Source organism: Asterias rubens, unplaced genomic scaffold (genome assembly GCF_902459465.1).
Source record: "Asterias rubens unplaced genomic scaffold, eAstRub1.3, whole genome shotgun sequence".
In the NCBI taxonomy this organism is placed as follows: Eukaryota; Metazoa; Echinodermata; class Asteroidea; order Forcipulatida; family Asteriidae; genus Asterias; species Asterias rubens.
This window is the reverse complement of record NW_022985694.1, coordinates 748,942-769,296: the sequence shown is the minus strand read 5'-3', so window position 1 is coordinate 769,296 and position 20,355 is coordinate 748,942. Positions and strand designations below refer to the sequence as shown.

Sequence of the window (20,355 nt, the reverse complement as noted above, 5' to 3'; positions counted from 1 at the left end):
TTGTCATTTGTAGACAGGATGCTGCACGAGCCTTACTACATTAATAAACACTTGTAGCTGTTCTGTTGATGCATACAGGTAAGTTATTTCACAACAATGTCTGAAAATGACCTAATTAGCATTGTAGAGAGTAATACAAAGATTGGTTTAGGGAGCCCAAGCTGCGCTCGCACTTAACGTTTGGGAGATGCTACTCTTTTTTGAAATTCAATGTTGGCATCTCTGGGAGTGAGATCAGATGATCGTGCACATGCACCCGGTCACTTTTCGCGTTTGTTTACATCAACATCCGGGACATTTCACATGTCTCACCTTGCCAGAATGGCGTCCGCTGGCCCCCACGATTATTTCACGTATTTGCACTGCGTCTGCGTTCAGTTATCTATCTTGCGCCGCGTAGCGGCGCTATACGATCTTGGGTAATAACACTCACAGCTGTTGAGTGAATATGGAGGCTAAGCTAATATAGCCCAGCCCCAGTGAGTAAATGACGAGTACTAATAGTTTTTATGATAACTAATATACCTTCAGCCCCAGGCTGGAATAAACCTTGACTCCCTGAGTCGTTAAACGCGTAGTAGCTCCAAGCTCCACCTTCAGACCTAGACTGGAATTAAACCTTGACTCATATTATTATCAGCTCCTCGCTGAGATTACTCTCTTCTAGTTCTTGGACTGGTTATAGATGGCTAGTGCCGATCCCCTTTCCATTAACTGTGTTTACTCCGCCGAACCATCTAGTCTGACTCAAAATGCGGAGTAAATGACGAGTACAAATCTCAACTCAGCCTTTGTGTTATAAACACACAGTCCATCTGTTACAAGTATGACGATTTTGCTGATTTTGTTCTGCAAAAAGATCTGGACCTTGTTGCCGTTTCAGAAACATGGCTGAGACCAGACGACAACTTAACATGTCGTCAGTGTACCCCTGCAGGCTACTACTTTCATCACATCCCAAGACCTCACAAGAATGGTGGAGGAGTACAGTGGTGTACAGATCTACTTTATCCGTCTCTGTGAAAAGTAATAATGTCCAGTACACAACTTTTGAATCTCTTCATGCTGAAGTTTCCGGAAACTCTAAATCTGTTCGCCTTGTCATTGTATACAGACCTGAACGAGATTCAAACGGCCAAGTTTTCTAAGGGAGTTTGAGAATTTGAGTTTGGAACATCTGCTTCATCCATCGGAAATCATCTTCACAGGCGACTTTAACATTCATGTTGATGACATCCACAACACCAATGCAAACCAGTTTAAGCATCTACTTCAGGCTTTTGGTCTTACCCAGCATATCAAGGAGCCGACTCATCGTCTCGGTCACTGCCTAGACCTTGTCATAACTCGTGAAATCTCCCCAACAATTGTCTCAAACTTTGTTATTCTACCTGGATTATCAGACCATTATGCAGTCATGTGTAACTTAAGTCTGTGCAAGCCCAAAGTCCCAACCATTACTATAAAGAGCCGACAATGGAAACATGTGAATCCTACCGAAGTGTTCCGTGACATAGGCTCCCATTTAGCAAATCTAGAAGTTGATCACAACTGCTTGGATACCTATGTCAGCCAATATGAGAGTACAGTCAGTGACATCTTGGATAAATACGCACCTTGGAAAACGAGATCAGTCAAGGTCCGAACTGAAGTCTCCTGGTTCAATGATGATATTCGTACAGCGAGAAAGATCTGTCGTCAACTGGAGCGGAAGTGGCGGAAAAATGGCAAATTGGCAATTCAACGACAAGAATATCGCAACCAATGTAAAGTAGTTAGGAATTTTATCAACCAGGCAAAGATCATCCATTATTCATCTCAAGTACAAAAATCCTCAGGAGATCAAAAGAAGCTTTTCAAGATTATTGGTAAGTTGTTGCTCAAACCCAAAACCCCTGTCCTTCCATCCACTTACAATGACCAGGACTTAGCAAATGAGTTCCAGAAATTCTTTGTCACCAAGATTTCAGACATCCGCTCATCATTTTCATCAGTCCCTTACAACGTGCCGCAGACATTGCCACAACTTCAACCAGAGTGTAGACTATCTGTGTTTGAGCCTGCGACTGTTGCTGAGATTCAAAGGGTTATTATGAAATCTCCTTCAAAATCCTGTGAGCTGGATCCAGTGTCAACATCCATGATAAAGCAAAACATCGATATTTTTGTACCCTACATCACTAAGCTTGTAAATGAATCCCTCAGTTCCGGTTGTTTCCCCGATAGCCTCAAAGTTTCCTACATCAGGCCGCTCATCAAGAAACCAAACCTGGACAAGGAGATATTCAAAAACTACAGACCGGTTGCAAACTTAAAATATCTTGGAAAAGTCATCGAACGAGTAGTTTCATCACGTATTTCTGATCACATTCATACTTTCAACCTGTCCGACGTGTTCCAGTCAGCATACAAGCCTTTCCATGGGACCGAGGCTGCACTAGTCCGTGTGAGCAACGATATTCTCTCTGCAATGGACAATGGTAACCTTACATCACTAGTCCTGCTAGACTTGAGTGCTGCTTTTGACACATCATTCTCTCTCGGCTCCAGAATCACCTTGGCATAGAGGACACAGCCCTAGCATGGTGCAAATCGTATCTCTACAATAGAACTCAGCATGTATGTATTGGCACCGCGATATCCGACCCTATTGTTTTGAACTACTCTGTGCCGCAGGGGTCGGTACTCGGCCCGCAGTGGTTTACGCTATACACTTTACCGATTCGTGACATCATCCTGAAATTTAATCTGAATTACCATGTGTACGCAGACGACACTCAGCTATACATCACGTTTAAATCTTCTCAAGAAAACGCCAATGCATCTATTGCAAGACTTGAGAAATGCATCCAAGAGATTCGACGTTGGACACAACAAAACTTCCTGAAGTTAAATGATGATAAGACAGAGTTCCTTCTATTTGGGTCACGTCAACAGTTAACTAAGGTTTCAGTGCCATACATCTCCATCGGTGATGCTCGGATAGCTCCCTCGCTGAAAGCTCGGAACTTAGGGGTTATTTTTGATTCATCAATGACACTTCAGCCACACATCAACAACATTGTTCGTTTATCATCATATCACATCAAGAATAAAGGTAAGATTCGCAAGTACTTGGACAAAAGCGCCACTGAAAAGGTCATTCACGCATTTGTTACTTCTCGTCTTGACAACGGCAATGCTCTTCTCTACAGTCTTCCTAACAACCAGATTTCTAGACTTCAACGGCTCCAAAATACTGCTGCCCGCATTGTGACACTGTCTAGAAAATCCTGTTCTATCACCCCCATTCTGAAACAACTACACTGGCTCCCTATCTCTCAACGAATCATCTCAAGCTGATGCTCATTGTCCACAAAGCTCTTAATGGCAAGGCTCCCCACTATATTTCTGAACTGCTTCAAGTTTACACTCCATCAAGGAATCTTCGATCAAGTTCTATGCTTGAACCCAAGTCTCGACACTCATGGGGTGACAGGTCTTTTTCTTCAGCCGCGCCACGCATCTGGAACTCTCTACCACTTAATCTTCGATCTTGTCTTTGTACTGCAAAATTCAAGTCTCTTCTCAAAACTTATCTTATGTCACAGGTTTTCAATGACTAATTTTGTTGTGTCTGTTTTTCTTTGTGTTGTGTTTGGTTTTTGTTTTGTTTTTGGTTTTACTGCGCCTTCAACACCCAGCAGGGTGGATCTGTGCGCATTACAAGTCTTATTATTATTATTATTATTATTATTATTATTATTATTATTACTAATAGTTCCTATGATAACTAATATACCGTCAGCCCCAGGCTGGAATAAACCTTGACTCCCTGAGTCGTTAAACGCGTAGTAGCTCCAAGCTCCATCTTCAGACCTAGACTGGAATTAAACCTTGACTCCCTGAGCCGTTAAACAAGTAGTTATAATAAAACTGATGCGGTCAAGTTATGACGAGTATCAGCTCCGCCTGCAACTATCCTGTGACTCCGCCGACCCCGTAGTAGACAATATTGATGCGGAGTCATTACTGACGTGTATTAGCCAAAGCTATACCTTCAGCCCCCGGCTGGATTTATACTGTGGCTCCGCCGAACCCATAGTAGTTACTGACTCGCTGCGGAGTTGATACATTGTATATAAATTAACGTTCGGCCCAAAGCAAAGTTGATATTACGACTCGCAATGCGGAGTCGGTTGTTGAGTAACTCCAAATGCGGAGTCCGTACTTAAGGGTGAGTGAGTGAGTTGCTGCCGCTGTCCCCATACCTGATAATTTAGGACAGCTTCCTATTACAGCAACTGACTAAATAATTAGCATAATTTATGCACAATAACCTGATAATTTTCTCCTGATATTCAGTAAAGAGTGGCCCAAAATATCCGATAACTCAGCACACAATATTTATATAGAGAGATTTATTTAAGAAATATTCACGTAAAATACAGCACACAAAAAGTTCCACAAATAAAAGCCAAAAATCTTTTATATTGAGTGTTGAGATGTAAAATAATATGACACTATAATTCCCAGCAATCGTCAAACATTTGTCGTAAATAAATCAAGAAAGAGCAATAATCTGGGTGCATTTCATTTCAAGTTATATGCAAACCAACACTAACCTGATAATTTAGGACAGCTTCTATTACAGCAACTGAACATACATTGTAAAACTTTCCCTTTATATAGGCCGCGAATTTCTCACCGCTTTTTGATTGGCTGAAAGCAGCCACGCAAAATAGGATTCGCGCGTTACGAAAAAACAGACAACATTTGCAATAAACCCTTAATAAAAGGAAAGTTGTAAGGTTTTATAAATCGAGACTAAGACAAGTAATGATTGTGAACTTATTTATGAATAAAACCAGGTCTTTCTGCACTTTTACAAGCTTAATTTAAGGAAAGAAACAGCGTCTCCCTTACACGTCACACAGCCGCCTCCCGAGACTTTACGCTGCCCCCAGCGTATTTTAGATCAAAACCCAAATTTTGTCTCACTTAATAGAATTCTTTAATAAAAACTTTAAATTTTAAACATTGCGAATTTAGATAATTAATCTGAAACTTCCTCAAAAGATTTTGTTTATCGGTCCGCAACATAACTTGAACAATAACAATCCTCAACACATTTTTGTTTTTAACAATCCGCAACACATTTGAACAATAACAATCCTCAACATATATACTTATTACTTTGAAAAACAGTTATAAGTTCACTCCTCTGACAAAACATATTCTTTCTCCCAGGTTTCGGTGTGGTCCCTAAACTTCACCGTATGCCGTTCAATGAGTTTTATCACCTTCCCCTTTAGTACTGACTTTACTTCTTTGTGGGTTAAGTTCCGATTAAGAGGGTTGGAATCCGGAAACGAGGATGAGTTTGATGCTGAAGATGTTGCTGACGATGTTGATGAACATGAGGATGAGGCTGAGGAAGTTGCCGATGATATAGAACGGATTGATGAAGTTGGGCTTGGTGCCTGTTTGGTTGCTAACCGTTTTCCTATCCCGGGTCCTTTTACGGGTGTTTGTGGTCGAACCAAATAGCTTTCTATCTCCTCGTCCAGAAGAGATATTGAGGCATCATACGCCACAACCTCCTCTTCCCTCTCTTGCATCTCGCCTTCCTCCTTGTTCTCCTCTTTCCTTAGCTCTTCATCTTCGTTCTCTTTTTTTATCTTCTCTTGTTTCTCCTCTTCTCGTTTCTTCTCCTGCTCCTCCTTTTCTCGTTTCTTCTCCTGTCTCTCCCCTCCCCGTTTCTTCTCCTGCTCCCCCCTTTCTCGATTCTTCTCCTGTCTCTCTTCTTCGTGTTTCTTCTCCTGTTCCCGTTTCTTCTCTTCCTTCCCTTTCAGCTTGTCCTTTCTCTGTTTTTCTTCCTCTCCATGTCGTTTCTTTCCTCCTGTGTCTCTTCCTCACTTCTTGGTTTCTTTCTACTTCGTCTCTCCTCTTCTTTTTCTTCACTCACCCTCTTACTCTTTGGCTCACTCCCATCCTCCACACTCAGGTGTTTGTGTCTTGTGTGTCGTTTTAAATCCTCGAATCTGCTGAAATTTGTGGGGGTCGGGCACTGGGGACATCTGTACTTCTCTTTCTCTTGCTTGTGGGTATCGATGTGGCGGTTTAAATTCCACCGCCTCCAGAAGGTTTGGCCACATTCAAAGCATTTTAAGATCTTCATCTTGTATCTGAAGTTAAAATAACAAACAGAAATATCCATCTTACTTAAATACATCACTCTAATTAAGTATATTGCAAGGGTCTCTTGCGCCTTCGTTTTGGGTTGTGACGCACAGTCACCTCCTTTGTTGTGGGAAGAGAACTCTCTTTCCCTTCTTGACTGGTATTACTATTGACTTCAGATTTAAGCCAATTCTCTTTGCTGTTACCCTCGTACAATTTCAGGCGGTCTGCATGCACCACGAGCATCTTTCCTTTTGGTTTCACCTGAATCCTAAAAATAACATCAGATAGTTTATGTGTTATCAAATACGGTCCCTCCCAAGGACTTCTAAGTTAAGAACTTAGTCCTCTCTTCTTAGCAGGGTTATGCAACCATGCAAATGTCCCCTCTGTTATAATTTGTTCGTCTCTCGTCATATTGATTACTCGGGCTGGTAGTACACTGTGGTCCATGTTCACTAATGTTCTTGCTACCATTAGCCCTCAATTCGCCAAAACTTCTCGTCCAGTTGGTTATATAATACTATATCCTCTAAACTTCGTAGGATCTGACTCAAAATGCGGAGTAAACACAGTTAATGGAAAGGGGATCGGCACTAGCCATCTATAACCAGTCCAAGAACTAGAAGAGAGTAATCCCAGCGAGGAGCTGATAATAATATGAGTCAAGGTTTAATTCCAGTCAGGGACTGAAGGTGGAGCTTGGAGCTACTACGCGTTTAACGACTGCCGAAGACACAGAGCATGAATGTGGAGTGCACATTTTTAATAATTTTACTCTGCGCTCTATTTTTATTTTCTTGAATCTTGTGCATATCAAAACTAACAACAGGTTAAGCCCGTGGCTATTTTAAAACCTGAATTGACTCATCACTCGGTGAATTGTAAGTTTCGGCATGCACAACTTCATCACCATTGGCCCTCTCATATTTTTGATATAAATTACTTTTATATTGACATTGAAGAAATATTTTTCAGAGTAAAGATATCAATCCAACTCACGCAGTTGATAAAAGTTATTGCCAACCCTTCAGTCAAATGGATTTGTCCAAAACTTTGGCTTAGTCAAAGCAAAGCATGCAACGTTAAGTTAGCGCCACTATAGGAGTAGTAGTTGGATGTCTAAACATACACGATCAAAATAGAACTTGTTTTCATGAGAAACTACGGCTATTAATACTGCTAACAGGTCAGAAATAATTGGTAACTAATACAGAAAAGTCACAACATGAAGTAAACCAAGAGCGACCTCAAGAGGGCGCTAGACTGAACTGGCATGACTCCTTCTATTTACCATTTTGTCAATTGTTCAGAAGAGGAGTAAGGAGAGCCATCTAACAAATTAAGTGTAAGAGGTACACTCAAAAAAGTTAAAGTAAATTGAACTCGAATTATTTAATTTGATAATACTTAATACCGTTTTTTTTTTTTTTTACTTGCTTATCCTAAGTGATTGAAACTTAAATCTTGAAAAGTCAGATTTACTTTAATCGTGTAAGTTGTTTATCCATAAATAATAGGTCAAGTCAACAAGAGTTACGATCAAGTAGTTACTGCCGACACTTATTGGTTAGTGATACCTAAAAATAAAACTTTGCCACTTTTACTGCGGTTATTGAGTAAGAAATACTCAATTACTTGTATTGATGCTGAAGAGCTTAACTTAACAGTATGCTAATTTTTCGTAGCACAAACATGAGTAGAACGAACAAACAAGGCTTATGACTATTTGAGGGGGGGGGGCAACCATGGCATAATCTAACTTTCCATGCTCTAAGCATTTCAAACCCAAACCAAACGAAATACTTTACAATAGTTTTCTCATCTGTCACTCACCAATTATATTTAATTGACAGAAAAAAATGAATGAAGGTAATTTATAGCATATAGCTTGGTCCCAATGTAAAGAAAACATATTGTATGTTATGAGTTTGAGGTTCACATTGGACCAGCCGATTAACTCAACTTCATAGAACAATGTGCGCCCGTACCGGGTCATTTGGCCTGGTCCCCTGCATACAGTGAATGGCTTCAAGTACTGCTTGTATGGGACCAACGTTTCCCACACCAACGGCATGGCTAGCTCTCTCCGAACAACAACAACAACAACAACAGAGGAGCAGAGCAAGCGAAGGGAAGATTAGCTGTCCCCTGCATTGAAGACGTGATCAGTTACTTCGTTGAATGCCATTCATCATAGGTAAGAACAGAATCCAAAAGGTGTTATTTTAGTTATTACACTATAGTAGTTGTGATATGCTCATGACTATGTTTTAAGTTAAACAGTTCGTTGGAGTTGTAATGTTGAACCACGTTGTCCGTCTCCGTACACAACAACATGCTAAATATACTGACTGTGACATGCTAAAACTGACAATATGACTGGGTGATATAGGCCTCTTTGTATGACAGTTGCATTGAAGCATTTATTTAAATTAACTTGCCGTTCTAGTTTTGCTCGAGGGTTCGTGTTTTGCCCCCGAATAAATAAAGACAAAACAACACAAAGACAAAGTGATATGAACTCATTTTCAAGCTAGTTTTACTGAAGTGTGTGTGTGTTGCACCTCTAAAAATTAAGTCCAAACTACAAAAACACAAAGTAATATAGTTACTCATTTATAAACAAAGTTGGTTTTAGTGAAGGTTATGTGTGTTACACATAAATAAATTACATCCAAACAACAAAAACACAAAGTAATAGTTACTCATTTATAAACGAAGTTGGTTTTACCGAAGTTTATGTGTGTTGCACCCAAAAATATGAAGTCCAAACAACAAAAACATAAAGTAATAGTTACTCATTTATAAACAAAGTTGGTTTCACTGAAGGTTCTGTGTGTTACACATTAATAAATTGAGTGCAAAGAACAAAAACACAAAGTTATAGTTACTCATTTATAAACAAAGTTGGGGCTTCATGTGAGCTATCGGTGAAAAGCACATGTCATGTACATGTATACTGTTGCACTCTTATGTTCAGATAGGCCTATCCTTTTGTTTTTTAAAATAATGATAATAATAATATTTATTCGGGCAATCACATTTACAAGTACATGTACATACATTAAACATATTTTAGAAAACAAAGTAAAACCACAGTGGGGTGCCCAGGAGAGCATAAAAGTAAAAAAAATAACTATCGCCAAAAGGCGTATGTCTCCTAAATCCCCAAAAATACATTAAGGCAAGAGAAGGCATATAAAAAAGCACAGAAGATAATAACAATCACCGAATGACAATAAAAGGCAAACAAGCAGAAATATACACAATAATACACACAATCCAAAAAGGATATTCGTTAAAAAGCAGGACAATACATCAAAATGGTTTAGAGCAATACATAAAAACTCCGGTAAGGGGATACAAATGAAATGACATTGTTAACAGGTTAGACTTGCGGACAAGTCGTCAAATCCGCCCCATGCGCCGAGACAGCGCTCCCGGGAGACCACCGCTCCCGCGCGAACCAATGCCCACCCCCGACCCCCCACTGACCCCCCACTAATGAGGAGTCGAAATCGGGGAGCCACCAGCCCGCGCGAGAGCAGCGATCCCGCGAGAGCAGCGATCCCACCGCGCAGGGCCGACGTAACGACCCATCCACAAGTCTATTAACAGGTCTGTTGGCAAGTTACCCCAGCTATGAGTAAAACGGCAGGGGATGGAACATTTAAACAGTTAAACTCATGACTGGAATAATAAATTAAAAATCAGATTTTAGCGTTTTGGCCTCCTTGACGCTGTGTTGCCATGTCAGATGCTGGGCCAGGTAGATATAGATGCCCCTGCACAGTGTGCAGTGCCTTGGTTCCCTGATCCCTTCAATACACAAATCAAATAGTAAGTCACAATTGATACAAATAGTTGTTGACTTAAGCTTTTAATTGCGTTTGATTGCGCTCGTTAGAAGTATTAGTTAATAAAAAAGTCTGCCGAACTGGCACTACCTCATAATAAACGTGTTCTCGCTAGTACCGTGCTCGTGTAATCCATATTTTAATGCATTGAAACACACACGGGACCTGCAAAAAAACCTGTAATATGCGAGCTCGTAACAATGGGAGTCGACTGATATGCACAAGTTGCCCATCCGCTAATTTCAACCATTGCTATGGAATTGAGTTTAGTAGTACAAGTTAATGTTCTTAAAATAATCAGTAATTCAAGCAGTACAGGTAGATATTTCTTCCTTGGCTTCACCTCACATCTCTGCTTTTTTTTCATCTCATCCTCGCTGCCAGACTCCTGGGCGACCTCTGTGTCTGAATCTGCTGAACCCTGGTTGACCTCCATGTCTGAATCTGCTGAACCCTGGTTGACCTCTGTATCTGAATCTGCCTAACCCTGGCTGACCTCTGTGTCTGAACCCTCTGCACCCTTGTTGACCTCTCTTTCCGACTCATGATCAGGAGGATCTACTCCTTGATCAATGTGGTTTAAATACCACATTGCCTAGAACAGTTAAGATTTTAGTTTAATAACCCAAAAACTATTTTGTAATTTACACAAAAAAGGGTCACTATAATGGTGACCAAAAGGGAAGTATTGAAGTTGACAAATTTCACGATCAAGTTACTTTGAAACGTTAAAAAAAAAAGTCTTTACTTGCATCCTTTTCCATTTTCAAAATGAACTGGGCGTCCGAAAATCCAAATTGGTGATGTCTTGTCTGTATAGAAGATTGGAAAGAAAGCAGTATTATAATTTTTTCAGTTTCAGTCAGATAGCATGTAATGAATAAAAAGAACAATAATAATGCAGAGGAAATGTTGGAGGGACTTCTAACAGGACTTTGAAGCATGCAAACTTGCACAATCAATGGACCGATAGGCAGGCGAAAGTCTTCTTAGCCGCGAGTCTGCAGGGGACTGCTGCTCCAAAATCGAGCGCCAAGGAAGGCATGTATGTCCCAGCGATGATCCAGGGGCAACATGCAAAACTGCTCGTTGACACGGGAGCAACCAACACGTTTCTGTCATCTACATTATAGATTTCATCTGAGCAAAGGCCGCGCCTGACAACAGATGGAACACACATTAAAAATGAAGATGGGACAGTTATAGCAACACTGGGTAGCGCCTGGATGGAGGTTCAGGTGGGAAAGACTACACATGCAGTTTATGTGACTTTTGGAACTTTGCCGAAAATGGATGGCATCCTGGGCATGGACTTTTTGCTACCGATGTGCGGAGCACTCAATTTCAAAACACTGGAGTTGTCGGTGCATGGTGAGCAGGTGCAGCGCAGTGATGGGATGGGGTCACCCTTTTGTGCGAGAATCGTCGAGGGACGAACGGTTAGGGTGCCGCCTGGCCATGAGGCAATTTTACAGGGACGTGTGCACAGCAAGGTGAAAGTCAACGATATTGGGGTAATTGAGCCAGCTGATTGGAATGAAATTGCAGACAAGGGGATGCTTGTTGCACGGATGGTTGTGACAGCAGAACAGGGTTCAACCCAGGTAAAAGAGATTGTGTAGTCCGGAGAGGGACTATGGCTGGTTACCTTACACCTGTAGAGGCGGAAGAAAGAGAGGAGACACAAGGTGCAAATGTACAGACGCCTGGATTCAAGGATTTTCCAGAGACGTATTCAACAGGTGTAAGAAAGGAGTTGACCCAAAATATCATGGAGATATTGCACAACTTTTGCAGAAGAATCAAGATGTGTTCTCCAGAGGCGATTGGGACCTTGGTAGGACAGACCGAGTCAAGCATGCAGCTAAGGATGCCACTGGCATATGGGGAAATAGCGGATGCCATGGTTGGGAATGTACAGAGCATCACTGAAACAACCACGCAGGAGGTTTTCAGCGAGGGGAGGAAACTCACCAAGGACAAGACCAAGCGAGTCTTCGGTGGTGCCTTCGAGGCAGGAGTAGCGATTGGTAGTAGCGATTTCCGGTTTTGGCACCTTGACAGGACTGTTTAAGTGTTTTGAGTTTTACCGTCAAGGGCCTACTTTGCGAGAGGCGTTGTTGTGTATTAGAACAGATACCAGGGTGAAGGTTCACCTTTTTCGAGATGAAAACAGATATTTGTTGTTTTATACAGAGTTTTCTATAAAGTTTACGTAAGAACCATTTCTATTATAGAGTTTTCTATAAAGTTTACGTAAGAACCATTTCTATTGTATAAGAAGAGAGAAACGTATTTTTGTGCTCAAGGCCTATTTAGGTCAGATTTGTTTTGGGTTAAGACATACTCCAGGCCACCTGTTACTTTGTCAGCTTTTGGTCAAGGGGACTGACCAAGCTTGAGGTGCAGCTGTGTAGCAGCATATGCGTAGCGTGCTAGGGCGCTGGTGCGCAGGCTGCTGTCCATGCAAGGTTGCCCACATTAAAACTACGTTATTCCAATGTTGGAAATTGACTTGTTATATGGCACAACAGTTCCAGACGTTGGCACAACCTAAGGATGCAGACATTAGTTTACCCGTGTTTTAACTACGTTGACCTAACGTTGAAACACGACAGGTTATTACTGCACAACACTTCCCGACGTTGGCCAAACCTATATAAGCCGACGTTAAGTTGCCCCTATCATACATAAATAGTGACACTTGTAATTGTGACTGTATTATTTCATATTGTTTACAAACGTCCTTTCAACGTTGCAAAACTGACTCCGACCTTCCCAACGTCTGATCAACGTTCGTTTGTTGATGCGGACTTTGCCGACGTTCACCGACGTATGTATGTCAGCGTATGTATGTCAGCTGGGTAGCTTACATTGCAATCCATCTATGGTGATTAATCACTAACTACAAGTTCATTTATTGCCAGATGCAATATACTGGCAGTGTTGAGAAGGCCAAGAGCAGGGCCATACTTTAATGACATTTTTTTGTAGTTAACTAAAAATAAAGTAATGTTTATTAACTCTTTGTTTCTTTGTTAAACTTCCTGTCAATGTAACAGGACATTTTACAGGAATTACTTTGAATAAAAGTATTGTTTTCAATTCCTCAGTCACTAGTTTGAGCCACAAACTAATAGCGGCGGGGGTATATACAGACTATTGACATACATGTTAATATATGAGAAGGCACAGGTACAACCTCAACCTTTAATACAAAACGGACCAGAAAGCAGCACACCTTCCCCTCTTTTAGCAATTAATTAAACTTGTCCTTGATATGGGATGCGGATTTGGAAGAGAGCCGAGGGAAATTATTTGTTCTAAGGGGTCAACCAAGTCTTAGTTGCTACTTCCTCCATTTGGGGAATCGCTTTATCTTTATACTAGATCGCCGTCATAATGCCATACCTCTTCTACAATCGCTTCATTGGTTACCAATCAAACAGAGGATTGTATTTAGGATTATTTATTCGTTTACAAATTCTGTCACAAACAGGCACCAGTGTATTTTAATGAATGGCTGGAGTTGTGTCGACCTTTGCGTACAAACTTCGCTCCAGATCCATTTCGCCTTATTTTTCCAATGACTCGTAGTAGGGCAGGAGATCATTCATTCACTATTACAGCAGCTAAAGAGTGGAATGAACTTCCCTCCTATATTAAATCTGCTCCATCAGTGGATGTGTTTAAGAAGGTTCTCAACATAAACCTCTTTCCTAATTGACTTTCTATTGTTGTTTTGTTTGTATAATGTTTAATATAATGCTCTTTCTATTGTAAACGCTGTGATATGGTTTTACTATGAATAGCGTACCTAAATGCATAATAATAATAATCGCTTTAGTATTTTTGACAGCATGATAACTCGCGTGTGCGCATGGTAAATAACACTTGGCACGTGATGATGAATGGGCCAGTAACGGACTAGACTCTCGGTTATGGATATGTATGAGGTAGTAAAGATAATAAAACCGGCAACGCTGGATTACTTAGATACAGATTAAAAATCTATCACGATAGACATGAAATAACATTTCATTCCATAGAGCTTTAAATTTTGCGTTTTGTATTTACAAATATTAAGTCATCCGTGATAACAAAAAGAACTCTGGGATGGGGAGGAGAAAATAGGACCTAAATGAGAACATGGATGACTTGCTGGGGACGATCCACAGTTGAGCCGGTGACTCTAGTTACTTATGCTCAACATCTCCCATCAATAGTGATAATTTGTTGTCAGACTATGAGCCAGTTCGGTTAGCGATACCGACCCGGAAGTGGGATGCCAATCCAAAGAGCCTAGAAAGAAGAAGAAAATGGCACACAAGCCACACCCTAATGCAGTTGGGCTGATTCAAGTATGGTAGGTGATCATCACTTGCAAAATCTACCGCCTGTCTCGAAAAGCATATTAAAAATTAGCATTACAGATTTTCCCTTTTTTCCTGAACATTACCAACAAACCAATGACTAATTTTGAAAACAACGGAGGCTTGTTATGGATTTTGTTTTTTGTTTTACCAATCTCGTTAAAGTTGTCGTTGCTTTGAGGATTTTGGCTAAAAAACTGTTAGTTTCTCTTTTTCAGATTATTTTTAAAGATGAACTCACTTGAAAAACAACCAACCGTTTTGAAGCTGTTTGTTTTCTCAGAAAGAAAATTGTGAAATGCAATGTTGATACTCACAAGAACCTTCAAGGAATCAGCATATAAAACATGTGTTCAGTTGTTTGCATATAAAGTCTAACTTAAACTGCAATCCAGAGTTTGAGTGGCACAAAGCCTGCTGGGAACTTCAGCTGATGAACTGAAGTCCAACAAAGCTACTTGGCACAAACAATGATATAAAAGACTGAACATCAAACAAAGTGAAAAAGTCATCATTGTGTCTGGCATGTTGCTTCTAGGGTGTTATTTAGAAATTATACCTTTCTTCGAACCTTCCAACTTAAATGCCATTGAGCGTTTATTTTCCTGTACACGATGTCAAGGAAAAGAGGCCGCATCAGGATCACAGAGGGAGTAGTTGTTTTAAAAAATAAATTGTGGAATCTGGAATGGCTTTCAAGCCCCCTCCCCATAAAAAGGTGTGTTAATAATGCTTACCATAAACTTTAACTCCTTTATGAATTTTTCTTTAATTACAGTTTCATTTATTCAATCTAAGGTATTGCTGTCCAGATTGCTTCAAACTTTTTAATTTAAAAAAAGGATTCTCCTGTTTTACAAAAACTGTTAAAATGCACTTAGTTCGTTTCGGGTCTTTGATAGTTGTGTTCATTGGTAAGTGTAGGTTTTACAAGTGTTTGTTTACCTTTTTTTAAATTCAAGTGAGATGACAACCTAATCCACATGTCAATTTTGGACACACTTGTAGATGTCCTTGTTTTAAGGGACATAGATGGAACCACCAATCTAGTCTCAACGGGATATCTATCCTTTGGCGGCAAGTTTAGAAAGGGGACAAGGGTCTCGATGTCTTGGAAAGGCGTGTCCTGGTTAGGTCAGGTTACCGCCAAACTTGTAGTCTAGGTTCCTAGACCATTGGTGTTGCGTGGTCACACACAACCAACGTTCCGATTATGCACGGCAAAAACTGTACACGCTTGTAATGAACGAACACTAGCGGGCGCTCTGTTTCTCTGATTTCCGGATCTCCATGTCCTGTGATGTGCTCACCAAGGTCTAGGACATTTGCAAATTGAAGGCGTGGCCAGACTATGCAAATGACTCGATTATTCATATCACGTGACGGGTTGAAGATGACTATTCAAACTAGATCGAGTCAAAGGTCAATGTGATCGGCGCGCTATTTTTAATAATCTTTGCTCAAAGAGTAATTCCGTGGTCATTATAGGCCTATTAAAAGGAAAACAGTGAAATTTTAAGTATAGACTACCTATTCAAATTATGGATACGTGACGATTTGAAATCGTAAATAATGGTAAAAAATCGAACGTAAGATTAGCATTCAGAGAGTCCGTGTAACGGACGCTTGTATGGCCCCACGGCGTGGAGCAATCGGAACGTGAAATAAGCCTTGTGGAATATCACGTACCGCCCATGCCGTGTCTCGTGGGGGTTGGAGGTGTTAAATCCCGGGCGCTATGAACTCCCAGCTTTGCGGGTGTCGACTCCGTTGTTTCTTATGATCGCAACGTTCCAATATGCTCCATTTTGATTCATGGCCCCCTAATTTCTTTTTGTTATGGGTTTCAGGTAATTTTGATGATGTCAAAACGTAGGAAAATCGCATCTACCTCCATGGTTATATTGACAGTGTTATTGTGTGAGTAGCTTAAAAATATTATGAGAATTTTTTATAAAAGGTTGAAATAAAAATAATGCTAAAACAAAATTCCCTCAAAGCATAATTTTGCCAAACAAAGTATTGTTTTTTAATTCTGTGAATGAAGAGTTATTTTTGAGGTAATGATTAAACTGGGCAACTAGTGGAATTTATGACCTGACTATTCGCCTCAAATAACTGGAAGTTGAATAGCAGTAGTCGCCACCCGACAAGCAATCAAAATTCGCAATTTCTCATGAGTTGTTCCAAAAGATATTGTTACGACTACATTCCAAAAAATATTATATGTTTACGTTCCAAGATGCGCAGCTACTCGGCTACGTTTACGTTAAAAGATACACTTAGGTCTACATTCCTTCAAGTTACACAATAATATCAAAAGGTATGTTTTCAAGCCCGAGTCAAGCTACGCTTACATTCCAAGATACGCAGCTACGTTTACGTTCCAAGATACGCTTAGGTCTACGTTCCTTCAAGTTACGCTATAATATCAAAAGGTACGCTTTCAATCCCATGTCAAGTTACGCTTACGTTCCAAGATACGCAGCTACGAATTAGGTTCCAAGATATGCTTACGCTCCAAAAGATACTGTTACGTTCCAAGCTACGCAGCTACTCAGCAACGCTTCTACACTCCAAGATACGTTTAGGTTACGCTACAATATCAAAAAGTACGCTTTCAATCCCGAGTCAAGCTACGCTTACGTTCCAAGATCTGCAGCTACGCTTACGTTTCAAAATACATTCTCACAAAGACGCTTTTGAATCCCTCAAGATTTCCTTCCCCCAAGATTAAAAGACTTTCACTGTGAATAACACTACAGGGCCCACCAGTTAATATCTGTTTGGCAAAAAATACTGTACAAAATTTCTTTACTATCCAAAAATTTAGGTGGGCACTAGGCATAAGTCTTACAACATTTCAAATTCAATTAAAAATTGGCTGGTAACCAGTTTCTGCTAAGCAATACTATTTTGTGATAACTATAAGCAAATTGTTTAGCCAATACAGGCTTCATCAGTGTGGGCCCTGGCACGTCGGGAGCATAACGCCCGTTCGCATTTCAAGCTGCATCATGGCAATGCAGTAGTCTGGATCTGGATATTATACATAGAAAGGTTTGTGGTGGTACCGCAAACCTTTCTTTATCGTATTTCCACCATGTGGCAAAGTTTTAAATCCTACTGATCTGGACATTATTATACTCCGATAAAAACATATACCCACACACACATGCAGAGTATAGCAAAAGTCATGCAACGCAATTACTGCATGCATTGTACACTGCATGCACAACACTGATGAAATATTCATGAGCAAACCGCAACGCAGCCTCTGATTGGCTCCACCGGAAAGTCGGGGGAGATTTGCCGAAAAACAATACAAAAAAAAGACCCGTCGTTGCAAATGTCCTAGACCTTGGTGAGCACAGGAAATCAGAGAAACAGAGCGCCCGCTAGCGTTCGTTCATTACAAGCGTGTACAGTTTTTGCCGTGCATAATCGGAACGTTGGTTGTGTGTGTGACCACGCAACATCAATGGTCTAGGAACCTAGACTACCAAACTTGGGGAGGAGGGGCCTTCATCAGACGATTCGGAATCAGATGATTTTTTTTTTTACCGCTAGCCAGACTTTTACCAAAATGTAACACATTTAGTACTTTTAGTTATCTCAAAGCACTCTTGAAATACTGACATTGTTGTGTGTATGGTACTCATGTCGCCACAAAAAAGGCTGGCAACCGTTTTAATTGTGAGTATTTCATTAATGGCATGAACAACAACACAAGCGAGGACAAACAAAAAGGGCTAAGGAGGGAAAAGGATGGGCGGGAGGAAAGAGAAGGGTTCAAAGATTTTAGTTTCTTTAAACAGCAACATCAGCAACGGCAGTTCAAACAACATATGCAGCATAAAACACTCGAACGGCGACAGCTAATGTAGCAACAAACCTAGTACAGAAATTTGACAAGATGACCGACGTCATTACTACTTCAGAACTTTTTAAGTGATAAGTTTGGTAATAAAGGTATGTGATCTAGATTCAAACCAGTAGCTATCAAATCTAAATATCTGGTTATAAGAGTACTTTATATGTGATCTAGATAGAGACCAAAAGCCATCAAATCTATAAATCTGGTTATATAAAAGTACGTGATATAGATTGAAACCAAAAGCTATCAAATATATATATCTGGTTATAAAAGTACTTATGTGATCTACATTGAAACCAAAAGCTATGAAATATATATATCTGGTTATAAAAGTACTTATGTGATCTACATTGAAACCAAAAGCTATCAAATCTATATATCTGGTTATAAAAGTACTTATGTGATCTACATTGAAACCAAAAGCTATCAAATCTATATATCTGGTTATAAAAGTACTTATGTGATCTACATTGAAACCAAAAGCTATTAAATCCATATATCTGAGCCCAATTTCATAGAGCTGCTAAGCACACAAATTTGCTTAGCATGAATTGTTTGCCTTTATAAATACAGGATTACAACAAAATGTCCACGTGATTTTCAGGATAAGAAACAACAGCTGAACATAGTAACAAGCATGTGTGTAGAAAACGGAATTTTGGTTCTATGGAATTGGGCACTTATTATAAAAGTACAGTTGTGATCTAGATTGAGACCAAAAGCTGTTATATCTGGTTATAAAAGCACAATCTATATATCTGGATCTAAGGGTACTTCTGTGTTTTAAATTGACACCAATAGCTATCAAATCTAACTAATTGTACCAGATTCTATTTTCATTAGTACAGTTCCATATCCTAAATAGCTGCAGGAATGAAACTTATGAAAAAAGGGGAAGAGAGACTGCAACATAGTGTGAACCAACCATAAACAAACCTGCCTAATCACAAGATTACCATAATTTGACGAGATAATCGGCACCAATATGACCTCAGAACAGTTAGCGTGATTTGGTTTGGTTATAAAAACCAATGCAGCTCCTAAACAGGTAAACACAATTGAAAAGGTTCTGTCCCAGAGAGATCAATTGGTGCAACATTCCTCTAAGGGTTCACTCTGATTCTTCTTCCTTAACAAAAATAAAAAGTAAACAAAATAAATAAAATATGTCTTTTTCTTTTGGTTGTCTATACAGGTAAAAGTTTAATTGATTACGCTTGTTCTGGTGCAATGTTTACTAAGGGTTAATCATTAGTTAAAAGGCTACAGCAAAAAGTTTACTTATAGGGTAAACCATTCGTAAAAAGGCTACATCATGTTTACTTAGGGTAAACCATCATGTTTACTTAGGGTAAACCATTAGTTAAAAGGCTCCATCAAAAGGTTTACTTAGGGCAAACCCTCAGTAAAATGGCCAGACTAAAAGAAACTCATATGAAGACCCTATAAAATCATTAATTCGCAATTGTTTAAAACCATTATACGCTGGATATGGTAAACGACCAGCGTAGACACCGTTGTGTAAGCCTTTAACATCACATCTCTGACAACGCGTTTTGTCTTTGAAGATTGAAATGGATTGATACAAAATGATAACAAATAGCAATTGTTTAAAATAATTATACGCTTGAAAGAAAAAGTTACTTACGTTTTCTTCGTCTTCAGTGATGTTGTCTTTTTGCAGTTCCTTTCCTCCACTTGTTGGTTGCTGCTATTTCATGAAAAATTGATAAGAGAAGACAACAGTAATAATAGAATCAAAGAAAACTTAACTTTGGTACCCAGACAGAGTAATTTTGAGTAAATCTGTCAACCCTACACACGGCAAAATTACTAAAAAACTATTGCGCTGTTGAAGTATTAAAGGACAAACAAATAAATACAGCTACATCAAAGGTAACCTAAAGAAAAGCCATCAGTACAAAGGCTACACATTAAAAAGAACACTTAGGGAAAATCATATGTTAAAAGGCTACATCAAAAGGTATACTTAGGTTAAACCATTAGTTAAGGCTTCATCAAAATGTTTCCCCGTTGGGCAAACCCTTAGTAAAATGGCCAGACCAAAAGAAAAATCACCAGG

At 39.8% G+C, this 20,355-nt stretch overlaps 1 protein-coding gene across 1 annotated transcript; it reads right to left on the bottom strand.

The window, feature by feature from the left end:
• Positions 1-5,195: 5,195 nt before the first annotated feature.
• Positions 5,196-10,458, bottom strand: LOC117305594 (myb-like protein X). Its single transcript, XM_033790471.1, has 4 exons — positions 10,339-10,458; positions 6,369-6,433; positions 5,948-6,167; positions 5,196-5,858 (listed from the first exon to the last, which is right to left on the bottom strand). Exons 1-4 carry the CDS (start codon positions 10,456-10,458, stop codon positions 5,196-5,198), a joined length of 1,068 nt encoding a protein of 355 aa, XP_033646362.1.
• Positions 10,459-20,355: the final 9,897 nt, after the last annotated feature.